We start from the raw sequence: 14,363 nt of genomic DNA, 5'->3' as shown, positions 1-14,363 counted from the left end.
GACCAATACTACCCAGAGCTTGTCAATTTTTTTGTCGTCATTATCGGTAACAGATGGATAGTCGTATCATACGTATGTGACAGGTTAATGTCGATCTGGAGAGAATGGTCAAGGTCATGCAGCTATATTAATAAAAGGTGAGTCTTCCCATGGAAAGAAAAGATAAATAGGCTTTGCGTTTGGGATAGGGCTCATTTTTGCGAATTTTATTTCTGAAAATTTGTATTTAAAAAAAACTCCCAAAAATAAGCCCTGATGCAAACGGAAATTGTAAGTTTTTTGTTTTGTTTTTATTTAATCAATTTAAGTATACACGCAAGTGACAGTAAAATTAAGAAACGAAATTAAGTAATTACAAATTCAGTGGGTGGACTTAAACTTCTCAGCTGCAATTCTCGTCAATCGGTCAACTTCCTGAGGACCCAATGTGTGTACCATTTCATAAAATATTCCGTTTTTCGTTTGCATCAATTCGTGCGGTGCCGCAAATTCAATAGCTTTGCCCGAGTCCATGACCAGGACACGGTCTGAGTCCATAATGGTATGCAGACGATGTGCCACTGTGAGCACACTGCAATCTGCAAATTTTTCTCGTATTGTTTGCTGAATTAGTGTGTCAGTGCTGCAAAAAAAAGATGGAGATAATAACGGAATTGTAGACAGTCTTGCCTACGAAGAATAAGTAAGCTACTCACTGGGGGTCCACATTCGCTGTAGCTTCATCTAAAACAAGAATATTATTCTTGCGCAATATTGCTCGTGCCAAACAGATCAACTGTCTTTGACCAACGCTGTAATTGCTTCCGCCAGCCATAACGGAACTCTGAAGCCCCAGTGGTCCACTAGCAATATCTTTCAATTCAACCTCATCCAATGCTTGCCAAATGTTCGAGTCCGGATATTCCTCAAACGGATCCAAGTTCCTCCGCAACGTTCCCGAGAATAGCACAGGATCTTGGGGAATAATTGCTATCTTTGACCTTAAATCGTTCAACTTAATGGTCGAAGTATCAATGTTATCGATGAGAATTTCGCCATCAACAACAGCCAATCGAAAGATCGCACCAATCAACGATGACTTGCCAGCGCCGGTTCGGCCCACGATACCAATTTTTTCCTTCGGGTTTACGACGAACGTAAGTCCTTTTAGCACTGGTTCTGCTTCCGGAAAGTAGCGGTAAACGACGTTTCGGAATTCGATTTTACCGCTGTCCGGCCACTGGCTAGCTAGTGTTTGAGGTTTTTCCGGTGTCGTTTCAGGCTTCAAATCTCGGTATTCGAGAATTCTTTCGACTGCCATTAGTTGATTGGCAACTTCAGCACTTTGGCGGATACCCCACTGAAGCATCCCGGTTAAAGCCATTGCTTGCGTTATTGCCAATCCGACCTCACCACCCATCATTCCTTCGAGCAGAAAGGAAAGAAGGATAAAATTGACGAAAAATGGAAAAGGTTGCTGTTATGTCACCTTCACCGGCTACCAGAAAGGTGAACGTTATGACAGCCACAAAAATAAGTGCCATGACATCCAGGCTAAGTCCGAACGCTGAACTTGTTGTTATGAACATGTACCAGGCTCCGGAGTGAATATCTTGGTGGTTGTCGAATTCTTCGATTAAAATTTTCTGAGCACCAAAGGCACGGATTGTCGATAAACCGCCCAACGAAGCAGCCAGATGTGTGAAAACGGGTGATCGAGCTGGAATTGCATAGGTACGTAAAGTAGCTGCTAGGAAAAGCCAAGTAAAACCGAATCGAACTTACTGATCCCTTCCAAACGTTTGATATTTTTGCCAGTTTTCAAATAGACTTTCCGGACGTAAATGAAGAAGATGCCTAAAACTCCGACTGGTATCAAAAATAGGGGATTTACTATGGCTGTGACAATGATCGCACCAAACATGTTCAAAATAATTTGAGTTGCATCCAATATCGCTTTCTGAAAGTAATTGAACGCAGAGTAAGATGGCTGTGTCAAGTGTCGTCGCTTCCATTTCATAGAAGATTTGGAATATGTCTTGCGTGTGCTATGGGAGTTACCATACCGGCAAAAATTCATCCGTTGCACCCATGTCCTTTGAAAATCGGTTCAAAATTCTCCCCGATGGATTCGTATCGAAGAAACGCATTGACGTTGAAATGATGCCGTCGAACATGAAATCGTGCAATTTCTGCGACGCCCGAACGCAAATGGTATAGAAGCTGAGCGATCTGTGACGATAGGCAGTGAGGAAAATCGTTTCAACGTTCAAGAAAATCATTTCTCCAATTACCTGCATAAGGCTATAGTGAACAGCGCGGCCATCAATCCGCCATGTATGTTAATAAGAGTTTCCGTAGTAAGTAAATGGCTTGCATTTGAATCGATTGGCTCAGTTTCGTTAAAGGACGATTCCGCTTCAGAGTTATTTACGTTCGCGTAGTAACTTCTGAGCTCCTCTTGACTGGTCCAAAAAGACACCCAATAATCGGCACCACTAGCCAACACCTGTGTCAGAGCGAACAAAATGAAGACAACGATGAGGACGAAAAAATTTGCCCCTGACGTGAAATACGTTCCGCTGACCGATCCTTTTACTTGTCCCTTCGATGAAGCTTCCATCTGCTGCAGTGCTTCGACCGATTTTCCGTTTGCTTTACTTTCATCGGCTAACTTAATGTCGTTCTCTGTTAACGATTGTTTCGAAGACTTGATAGACGACCTTGAATCGGTACGACTAAGTCTTCTAGCAGTCAGTGAATTTTCATCAGTTCCTTCAGTTATGACATCGTCGGAAGTGAGGAGTGAAGCGAAATCAATACCACTCTTCGATAAATCGTTGGGAGCACCTTGTATTTCGACTTTGCCCTGCAATGAGTAGGTTAGAAATGCATGGTTGAGAAACTAAAATAGAGTAGCAGTACATCTCTAATGACGACCACCCAATCAGCATCTTTAAGGAAATGCACTTGATGAGTGACAAGCACTCGGGTGGCACCTCTTTTCGCCAAACGACCATGTGGTCCGATGCATTCGTTGAACAAATGTTTACCAACGTGCGCATCCACTGCACTCAAAGGATCATCTAATAGATAAACATCCGCCTCCCGGTACACAGCCCTCGCCAGACTGAAAGGGCGAAATGTTAATTTTTAAATTTACATTTTCCGCCCATAATAAACTCACTTAACTCTAGCCTTTTGACCACCAGATAACGACGTACCCTTTTCTCCGATGACTGTCCTGTCACCGAACTCAAACTGTTCGAAATCTTTGTTTAGCGCACATACTTTCACCACATCGTCATATCGATGACGATTCATTTCCTGTCCGAACAAAATATTTTGCCTTGCTGATCCAGCGAAAATCCATGGTTCTTGAGCGGCATAGGAAACGATACCATTTACGGAAATGGCGCCCGACTCTAAAGGTAATTCGTTTAGGATCGTTTGTAGCAGAGTCGATTTTCCAGCTCCTACGGATGATAATTAACAATCACATGCACTGACTTAGCCATTAGATTTACTTTACAAACCTACTGGTCCAACTATACCAATCAGTGTGCCTTTCCTGAAATCAATATTCACGCAATCCAAAGTTGGATTCTGTCGAGTTTCATTCTCCATTTTCTTGTTGCCTGTTCCGTTCGAATCAGATTTGTGCCCATTTTTCTCGCCATCTTTCTGTACTTCCGTTTTGTTCAGCGGAATCCAACGAGCTGTTGCATTTTTGATCAAAACTGCATTGTCTCCCATTCCACTATTATTGGACTTTTTATTGTCCGTCAACTCCAAGCCAGTACCAGCTATTTTCAAATATTCCAATCGACACAAATCTTTTTCCTCATACTCCAAAAAGTTCTGCAACCGTCGGAACGCAACCAATGCCTCAGCAATTTCAGCCACACCACGGACAAACATCTGAGACATTGTGCTGGCGACAATGTTAAAGTACGCCGCTATAACAAATACCTTGGATGCAGTTAATTGATCACTGCCCGACAGCAGTACAATGGAAAGCATTGTGCAGAAAATAGCCATGCGCGTAGTGAACAACAAGAACGTCATGTAGAGGCCACGAACGTACGAATTTTTTCGTACGATGTTGAGTTCCAGTTTTCTGGCGTGAGCAATTAGTTTAGCAAATGGTTTTTCCCAGGCATACATTTTGATAACCTGCGCAAGATAAGGAAATTGAAATCGAAAAATTTTGAGTTTTCCAGGTATGTGTCTGGTCACAAGGGAGTGTGACAATTTGTAAGCGAGTTTTCACTTAATTTTCTGAATTTTCGTGAATCGTAAAGAATGCGTAAAGTACAAATGCTAGTGAATATTAGCTGAAGTAATTCACTTTTATCATAAAATTGTTATCCTCATGTAATGAATTACTTTCGCAGCATCTTATTTATTCTGTTTTACTGCATATCAAATGCGACAGTTGAATTTCACAAATTGCTATTTAATGTTCAACTTTCGCATGGGGCAGGCAGTAAACATGTTTTACTACAGTTTTATAAGGGCAAGGGCAAGCTGTCTATTATTCTCACCTGAACACCCGAAATAATTTCGTCCATAAACCGTACACGCTCATCGGTTCGCAGCGCTGTTTGCAGTCGAAATATTGACGACAATTTGCCCGTGTATGCTGAAAAATTGGAAAATTATTTTCAGTCTAAATACTTAGAAACGGAATGTGCACTTACACTGGAGAGGAACTACCACAAAAACTACAAGAATACCGATCATTCCAGCCCATCCGGCTTCTATCCAAAGCAGATAGCCGACAATTATTGCCATTAATGGTGCCGACCACATTGAATGTAAGAACATTGAAACGATATCGAAGCGGCCCACATCGTTCGACAACAAATTGACCACTTTTCCTAGAGCCGTTTCTCCCAAAGCAGTTTGTGACAGTCTTAACGCCTGATGGTGGAATTAAAGTGTTAACTTTCTCTATGAACTTTCAATTTTAAGATCAACCAAAAGTGGCATCAGTGGTCAGCCCAAAAACAACCTTAATCTAGTGAAGAAATATCCCGAATTCTCCGCTCATTTTCGACACACATTAGAGAAAATGTTATTCCTAACTTATGTTTTTAGCAAATGGGATCCTAGCACGAGCCGAAGGCGAGGTTTGATTTGATATATTTAACGTTACGCTTAGGCAAATGACCAGTAACGTTCATATTAGAGTATTGTGCTAGTGGACAGATTACACTACTTTGTATGAAAACATTTGCATGACAATGACACACTGTTCAGTTTAAACACTATTATAGTGGTACTCTCATGCTTGAAGTCTTCTTGTTCTCGTTATTCAAAATGAGACAAAAGAATGTGAAAAATTCTTTCGTAAATATGAAACAATATTTAATCACCTTTCTGTAAATAATACTGCAAACGGCAACCCGAACCTTCATGCCATTGTGGAATCCTCCTATAAAAAATTGATTAATCACAATGGCACTGAGAGCATTAAGGCCAACAATTCCAACAGCGTAATACACGGCTTCTTCATGGGGCATAGTCGAATTAGGTCTGCGAACGTGAATTGTTTAGTTAACAGCAGAGGTAAAAAACCACTGACATACCAACTTTACCTAAAGTATAGCAACAGGCGACCGAGTAAAAATGGTTGAGCTAAGCGAATGAAAATGTCATTGAATATGCAAATGCATCCAAGCAGTAAATATTCTCGCCAAAATGTGGCTACGATTGCTAAAATTAAAGATGGCCGGCCAGGGCTGTTTACTTGTTTCCGCCATTTTCTGAAAGGTCAAACTATTATTCTAACAATTTTACCGTACTATAGAGGAAAAACTTTCTTCGAAAATTTCGAAGCCTTTATTAATGATTTCAAACACAGATATTACGACCAATGAACCATTTGACAATTTTTAGCCTACATTTGTGCGCAAAAATATTCGTTTTTTGATGATTTCTCTGAACCAAAATCTTTTATTTTGAAAAAGTAAAACCAAAACCAAAAAACAAAAATGTGTTACGTTTAAGAGAAAAATTGGTTTGTGGATGGTAACTTATTCCACTTTGAGAAACCTTTGCAAATGTGTAAATTTATGTGTTTTGCAAAGGTTTCTCCAAATGGGTTAAGCTATCTACCACAAACCAATTTTTCCCTTAAAAGTACCACATTTTTGCGCTCTTTAATGGTTTTACTTTTTCAAAAAAAGATTTTGGTTCAGAGAAATCATCAAAAAACCAATATTTTTGCGCACAAATGTAGGCTCGAAAATTACCAAGGGGTGAGCGCTCTTAAAGGAAAAATTGGTTTGCGGGTGATAACTTATTTCACTTTAAGAGGAATCTACACATGGCTAAATTGCCCACATTTCGGGGCAAAGTTATTATTATTTTGATGATAATTTTGGACTCGCATACTTTTCGCAAAAAGTATGACCAACGTTTGGTGTTAAAATGTGTTAGCTTTCAGTAAAAATTTAAATGTTTGTGGAGATGTAACCTCAGTCCGAGAAAACTCAATATTTCACGAAAATCGGCACATATTTTGAGTTTTCTCGGGGTTGGGTTACATCACCACAAACATTTAAATTTTTACTGAGAGCTAACCCATTTTAACACTAAACGATGGTCGTACATTTTCGAAAAATGATGCGAGTCCAAAATCAAAATAATAATAATTTTGCCCCGAAATGTAGGCAACAATTTAGCCATGTGTAGATTCGACGTTTAGAAACCTGTGCAGTTTACATAAATTTACACAATCTGCAATGGTTTCTTCAACTCAGAGAAATCATCAAAAAAAAAATATTTTTCCGCCTAAATATAGGCTAGAAATTTGTAACGAGTCCATTGCTCTTCAGATAAGCTGAACCTAACGCTCTTATTAACAGTATCCAAACTTTAAAAAAAAAGTAGTGACTTACACATCTAGACGATTGCCAAGCTTTTCGGAATGATCTACACTCAATGGTTGGCATAAATCATGAAGTTCCAGAACCTTTTTGTACCCCTTTTTAAATATACCGACAGTCCACCAGAACAATAACACCGATATTATGTTTGCCTTTTCCCGGGGATTTGGCTGTAAAGTTCGTCTCACCGATTCCATATTGTATTGATTGACTTTTTATTACTTCTATTATTATTATGTGACGGGACGTTCATTTAAATTCTATTTTGTTCAGTTTTATTTAAAATCATTATGTTGTTTAAGTGCACCGTTATCACAGACAGTTTTTCCTTAAGCTGTTTATCTGTAAATTAAAAAAAAAACTTAAAAATTAGTTTGAGATACTTATTATTTCTCATTTGATAATTATAATGGATACAATGACCACAATGCCACATAACAAGAAGCTAGAAAACGCAACTAAAACATTTTAACTCTCTGTGGTATAATGGTTATTTATGACATCGAATGCAAAATATTTTATTAAGCTCTAGATGTGCAATTATGACACGAGGCCGATCCTTTGTAACGATTTATGCAACAGAGGCATCTAAAGTTTGGAAATTTTGAACATTATGATACTTACTGAGTTACATAAATAACTATTTTACAACTATCACTGATGAAAAACAGAACTTCTGTTGCCGTTTTTGAAAAAACGTTGTATTCATTCTCAATGGGGGTCATATTCACATGCAGACCACATGAAAAAGGAACTGGTGCATTGATTCAGGTCAAGGTCAAAGCAGCTCTCCAGCAAACACCTTCTTCACAAAACCTAATATCAAACGCTGTTCCCTTGCAAATGTCGTTACTTTAGAAGCGTACGAATACATTGCCGTAATTTGCATAAGAGACTTAGTGAAAGTATTAAACAAAATAGCATTTTTCGTACCAAGCCAGTAAATGACCGGAGGCGAGTTCTGGAATCGAGTTCGCTAAAAAAGCCTTTTATGTTTTGTTTCCTGTCGAGGTACGAACAACGTTTTGTGCACCGGACAACTGAAATAGACAACACACATCAATTTACTTCGTTGTTCAATCGAATGGCAAAATATGTCGTATTTCAGTTGTCCGTTGCACAAAAATTCTTTTGTTTAAATTTTTTACTAAGTCCCTCATGAACATTACGTATAGCACGGTGGGGCTGAACCACATTATTTTGAGACTTCCGTGAACATGTGGATATTGGTTTGGAAATGATTGGAGAATGTTTTTTGAGTGATTTGACCGCAAAATCAAAATCGTTTGGGTGGGAATGCTCGCAAAAGCTATATTTGTTGCTCAAAATGTAATCGATGGAACACTCCTGATTAAGCCACGAATCAGAATGTCTTAGAATAATGTTTTAAGGTTGTAAAATGATTTGTATGACTCAAATAAGTCTCTACCATTCAACTGAAACCCATTTCACAGGTAATTAGACGATAAAAACTTAATTTTAAGATATTTAGTGTCCCCCACGCCCCTCCTCAGCAAAAAAGAAGTTTTTCCGAAATGTACCCAAAAACTAAAAACGCGCATCGATTCAGGGACCTTTTGGGAGCTCATTTTTCATTTCATGAAATTTCATGCACCCCTTCGAAACCATTTTGTCACAGAAGTTCAGTGAGTGGACATATTTTGATCGAAGTTAATTTGTATCTTATAGTCAGAGGTCATACCTTTCTAACGATACCCCACTCAATGTATTTCATGTGAGTTTGTTGCCTTGAAAATTGTCGCGAAGTCGACCAACTCGAAAATAGAGTAAACGGAGTAATCAAAGAAAGTATAGTTTTCATTTTCATAAATTTGTCTTTAAAAAACGTTTTATTTACTCAATATGAGTGTCCTAACTATTTAGCCTGTTTTCGAGTTAGCGACTCGATTTATTGAGTGGGGTATCGTTAGAAAGGTATGACCTCTGACTATAAGATACAAATTAACTTCGATCAAAATATGTCCAGTGGACACTGAACTTTTGTGACAAAATGGTTTCGAAGGGGTGCATGAAATTTCATGAAATGAAAAATTTTGTATAGGGAAGGAGCTGGTCCGATTTTACTGAATGCTGTTCTGAGCTCCGAAAAGGTCCCTGAATCGATGTGCGTTTTTAGTTTTTGGGTACATTTCGGAAAAACTTCTTTTTTGCTGAGGAGGGGCGTTGGGGACACTAAATATCTTAAAATTAAGTTTTTATCGTCTAATTACCTGTGAAATGGGTTTCAGTTGAATGGTAGAGACTTATTTGAGTCATACAAATCATTTTACAACCTTAAAACATTATTCTAAGACATTCTGATTCGTGGCTTAATCAGGAGTGTTCCATCGATTACATTTTGAGCAACAAATATAGCTTTTGCGAGCATTCCCACCCAAACGATTTTGATTTTGCGGTCAAATCACTCAAAAAACATTCTCCAATCATTTCCAAACCAATATCCCCATGTTCACGGAAGTCTCAAAATAATGTGGTTCAGCCCCACCGTGATAGTCCTATGAAATTTGCACAGTCCGATTTTAGGGTTCCTAATTTTGCAAACAAGGTGTATGCGGTTGCCTTGAGAGCTGCCTTGTCAAGGTTTATTTCCGTAACACCCATACGAGATCTGTACTTTCGGTTTTGGCAGCTGACGTTGTATCGGCCACTCTAATGTCGTTTTCGATTATTTCTCAAACTAACACCATCGAAATATAAGTAAAAGAAAAAGAGACCTCTTCGATTACGTCGCATCGTATCAGTCTAATGTGTGTAAATAAATTGCATAGAGGAATTGTTTGTATCTGGTTGTCATATCATTAACAGGTTATCCGTCACGTCATTGTAAATTAAGATAACAGTCATTCATTGTTTGTCTCATTTTTGTCTTTGTCATCGCATTGTTGATAATAGAGAATAATGTTAACAATAAGTGAATGGGAAAGGTTATTAAAACTGATATTTATACATAACTGTTTTGGATTTAGAACAGCAATCAGAACGTCTTAGAATTTGAACTTCTGGTAAATATCCATGAAATGTCACATAGCAGTGAAGTTAGTTGACAAATAAATAGATCGCTGAAATTAGTGTAAATGTACTAGAATTTTACAAAAATCTATCACATTTGAGCTTTAGAGATGGAAAATCAACTCGGGGTCTGCTGTCATCGATAATACAAAAGAATCTGACAGAAGACCCGAGATGGAACAATAGGTTGTTATTTCGCCATCTCTCTCACTTCTACACTCTATTACCAATTCTCAAATTATTTTGAACATTAAAAAAATTGTGGGCATTGAGCTGGGCATTTATTCTCACTCACCTCCAGCGTGAGCAATAACGGTAGCTTTATCGAATCCATTATAATAATTATATCTAATTAATTATGCAAATTCTTATCGTGTCATTTAGATAACAGAACGATAAGAACAGTTCCGTTATTTAATATACTTTCGTATTATCCCCGATGCGTCAAATTAAAGCCAAGTACATTTTTATCAGCAAATTGTACTTCTCTACAGTGTTACGCTAACCGAAACATTTGCCATGGTGACTCAGTGCAATATAATCTGTCCATATTTCGTAGACAGAGCAATGATAACAGGTGGCGTGCCGTATTGGATGCACTAAATACATCTGTTGCCATAGAGTGAGCTTTATTTATTATGAACGTTATTTCTCGAGAAGATATATGCTTATAAATTGACTTAATTGACTATTTAAACAACAACGTATCGAAAAATGTATTGATATTTATGTTGTCAATTTTAAAACCGAATTGTTTATATTCTGGGCCACCATTGCAATAAATCAAAAACTCCATAAATTACAGTGAACAACATCTCAAATGTCTCACTGTCATTTTTTTCAGAGAATGTCATTGTGAATTTGCAATGACACAATAAAATTCTCAGAAAAATTTGACAGTGAGACATTTGAGATGTCGTTCACTGTAGTAAATAAATCAAAGAGGGATTCTTTTGAAAAACAGCCTGCCGAAATCGGACGCATTTCCCAGTGGACTTTTTTATATGTGCCTAGAAAGGACTTCGACCCTAGAACCCAAAACCACTTTCAAAAAAATTCTTCGAAGCTTTTGTGACTGGTGAAAGGTGATCAAAAACCGAAAACTTGAACTTTTCTTACAAAAATTTCTCCAGTTACACGAGCCGTACAGGGTCGTGTGGGGTGTCATTAGAAAGGTAATCACACGTACTATTGAGCCAAATAGGGACTTATTGTGTTTAAAATTGGGGAGGTCACGCAGATGCAGATACGCGGGTTACACACCACGTTTCATACAAAAAATTCACCACGCCATACAAATTCAATTTTGGTGAATTTGTTTGTATGGAAAAGGTGTGTTCCCGCGTATCTAATAAAATGGCGATCTGCGTTACCTCCCCAAAGTATACAGCCTTGGAAATATGTGCAGTTGAAGTTTTCAACCGAAGACTTACACTATTCTTACTGAAATTTCCCGAGGTACACAAAACGTACATGGTCGTGTGGGGTATCGATTGACAGGTAATTTAATGTGCTTTTGGGCCAAATAGGGTCTTACTATGTGATTTGGATGCATCTACGATGAAATAGAAGTTGAAATGTTTAGGTGTACATATTTCATCATAGATGCATCCAAACTACATGAGACCCTATTTGGCCCAAAAGCACATTAAATTACCTGTCAATCGATACCCCACACGACCATGTACGTTTTGTGTACCTCGGGAAATTTCAGTAAGAATAGTGTAAGTCTTCGGTTGAAAACTTCAACTGCACATATTTCAGTGTCGATGAATTTTAAACACAATAAGTCCCTATTTGGCTCAATAGTACGTGTGATTACCTTTCTAATGACACCACACACGACCAAGGTTCTGAAAGAACAGGTTCATACAACTCTGAGTTGATCACAAGGGCGGTGACACACAATTGCGTCAACGGAGGTTAAGACAACTCTGAGTTGATCACGAGGCCGTTGACACACAATTGCGTCAACGGCTGCGATGTTTATATGTAAAACGGAACTTAAAAAAAAACAAAATTCTGAATTTTCGAGAAAAATATTTTCTTCAAGTTGATTTATCACACTATCTGTTTCCTTATAAAATTTGGTGTCAACCGCCTTCGTGGTTGTCTTAACCTGTTCTTTCAGAACTTTGCACACGACCCTGCACGGCTCACCTTTCACCAGCCACACAAACTTCGAAGAATTTTTTTGAAAGTGGTTTTGGCTTCTAGGGTCGAATACCTTTCTTAGGCACATGTAAAAAAGTCCACTAGAAAATGCGTCCGATTTCGGTAGGCTGTTTTTCAAAAGAATCCCTCAAAATAACTTTACAAATAACTTTATAAATTAACATAAATACCAAGTAATGTGAATCAATGTGCAGATGTAATTGTTTGTCCCTTAAGAATAATCGTAAGAAGTGTTTGCAACGCACTAAAAAATAAACATTAGAAGAGATTTTTTAAGGTCATTTAGCCCCCTTATTGTGTATGAAACTGCGGAACGCAGTGGCATTGGTACTTGCAAAGCACCTAACAGGGTAATAGAGGTTTTACCACGTCAAATAGAGTGGTTTTTTGATACCAATAATACCATTAGCAGCCTTAATGGCAATTTTGCAATGACATTAAGTAAAAGAAGGTATGGAAATAATCGCAAACTTAGATTACTCTATTTTTTTCTATTACCCTACTAGGTGCTTTGGTGCTTGGTTTGTTGGAAATGAATGTGACGCCACTGATCGTCTAAACATCGATATTGCCAGATGAATTTCGCATGACACTTATTTATGTAAATTTTGTTTGTCAGAGGACAATTTTGTCATTTTACGTAATTAATTGGTAGGAGACGGAGTCTTGAATAAGTTTCGTATTATTGATACATTGATGTTGTAGGCGAATATGTACCTGTTACACTAGACGTAAAGAACTTTTTTGTATAATTTTCATGTGCCGGTATTCATTTGTTCGTCATTTTAAAGCGGTTTTCCACTAAGATTTATATTTTCTGATATAATTCCAACGTTAACAAATAAATGGATTTTTTTGGAAGAATTGCGTCGCATTCATTGTCTGTGGATTTGCTGTTAAAACTAGTGATTGCTTTCGTTTACAACATGGTTTGCGGTGCATTGGTTTTTGACATTAAACAGATGATTGTCAGATTGACAGTCAGAGTAAGAGTATTACTGTACGTGTACGTGTGATACAGTATCTATGAAAAATACACGCAAATTCAAAGTATCTACACTGCTTAACCTACGATACCATAATATCACTACACTTCAATTTCATCACAATTAAAAATAAAATTTCGAGCATTGAGTTTGACGTTAAAAATAACTTACTCGTCACAATAATATCGTCAAAGTGGTGGCGAACGAAATCAATCTCAGTTGTTTTATTAGAAAACTATGTCTGAGGCTGTTTTTGGCCTGTACAAATTTATCTGAATTCGTATTTCAGATGTAAGATAACAATCAATGATCGGATTTTGTAAAGTAAATATCAATTTCCGGTAAATCATTTTACAATGCACCGACAGTTTGTTTTCTTTGCACAGCTGAACGTTACAGTATAGTAAACATGCGTACGCATGTGATTATGAAACAGTCAATTAGTACCATTCGGACAGCGACTATACAATTTGTGTGCTATTTTATCATCGTCAAAAATTATATGCCACAACAGTGACGTATCATTAATGCTTGATATATCAACATAACAGACGTGACGAGGCATGTTTTAATTTAATTTGATTTTTATAATAATCGTGGCCTTTGATGCAGACAGTTTATTATAATGTTTTTAATATTGTAAACTGTCTGCTCAATTTTCACTGATAAGCAATATAAGCAAATAACAAGCATTACCGTATAATTAATTAATTACAAATTGCCGCTATCGAATATGCGTGTTTTATGTCTGTACACGACGACAATCAATAGTAAACTAAAACATATATCAATAAATAGTCGAAATTTCATTGGGTATGTTGCGGATCGTTACAAAAAGTCTTATATTATAAAGCAAGCTAACTCCAACAAAAAAAAAACAGACTCTTCATAACCGCAAGGTAGAGTCTAATTTAAAAGTTAAAATGTTCTTTATTTGCAATTCGCGATGTACGTTAGCTATCAGAAATTAAAAATGGAAAGCGTAACGCAGCGTTAAATCGCCACATTCTGATAATAAGGACAATGTATAGATCTCTTCAGTCAGCGAAACTTATGACAGACATGTGTAAAATACAAACATCACAATGTAGCACTTAGCATTAATATATATTACACACTTGTCACGAAGAAGTCGAGGTTTGGCGAGACTGAAAGTGACAAGTGTGTACTCTATTTTATCACATAAGCGAAAACTAGACAACAACATAGAACTGAAGTGTAATTTTTGAATTATTCTTCTAGTTAAGTAATTTTGACATCCGAACACCGCGCGTATGTGATAACTGAATATTATTTT

General features: G+C 37.5%; 1 protein-coding gene across 2 annotated transcripts; it reads right to left on the bottom strand.

Annotated features, from left to right (window-relative positions):
- Nucleotides 1-276: 276 nt before the first annotated feature.
- Nucleotides 277-13,820, bottom strand: LOC119084833 (multidrug resistance-associated protein 4-like). 2 transcript variants are annotated; one of them, XM_037194918.1, is made up of 15 exons: nucleotides 13,763-13,820; nucleotides 6,888-7,217; nucleotides 5,583-5,750; nucleotides 5,361-5,520; nucleotides 4,683-4,905; nucleotides 4,527-4,624; nucleotides 3,516-4,155; nucleotides 3,167-3,455; nucleotides 2,905-3,109; nucleotides 2,274-2,848; nucleotides 2,046-2,211; nucleotides 1,765-1,939; nucleotides 1,469-1,699; nucleotides 696-1,404; nucleotides 277-622 (listed from the first exon to the last, which is right to left on the bottom strand). In XM_037194918.1, the coding sequence occupies exons 2-15, from the start codon at nucleotides 7,070-7,072 to the stop codon at nucleotides 361-363; spliced, it is 4,086 nt and encodes a 1,361-aa protein (XP_037050813.1). In that variant the 5' UTR covers nucleotides 7,073-7,217; nucleotides 13,763-13,820; the 3' UTR covers nucleotides 277-360. The 2 variants fall into 2 exon arrangements, with proteins under 2 accessions (XP_037050813.1, XP_037050814.1); XM_037194919.1 differs by lacking the exons at nucleotides 6,888-7,217; nucleotides 13,763-13,820 and having other exon boundaries at nucleotides 5,574-5,708.
- Nucleotides 13,821-14,363: the final 543 nt, after the last annotated feature.

The sequence above is a fragment of the Bradysia coprophila genome, unplaced genomic scaffold (genome assembly GCF_014529535.1).
Source record: "Bradysia coprophila strain Holo2 unplaced genomic scaffold, BU_Bcop_v1 contig_94, whole genome shotgun sequence".
In the NCBI taxonomy this organism is placed as follows: Eukaryota; Metazoa; Arthropoda; class Insecta; order Diptera; family Sciaridae; genus Bradysia; species Bradysia coprophila.
This window is presented reverse-complemented; position numbering and strand designations above follow the sequence as displayed.

Excerpts from the sequence above, each read along its gene's own strand:
- LOC119084833 (XM_037194918.1), bottom strand. The coding sequence starts at position 7,072 with ATGGAATCGGTGAGACGAACTTTACAGCCAAATCCCCGGGAAAAGGCA. Across the intron at positions 4,156-4,526 it reads AAATTATTTCGGGTGTTCAG|GTTATCAAAATGTATGCCTG; the intron begins GTGAGAATAATA and ends TATCTTGCGCAG. Across the intron at positions 2,212-2,273 it reads TTCACTATAGCCTTATGCAG|ATCGCTCAGCTTCTATACCA; the intron begins GTAATTGGAGAA and ends CTATCGTCACAG.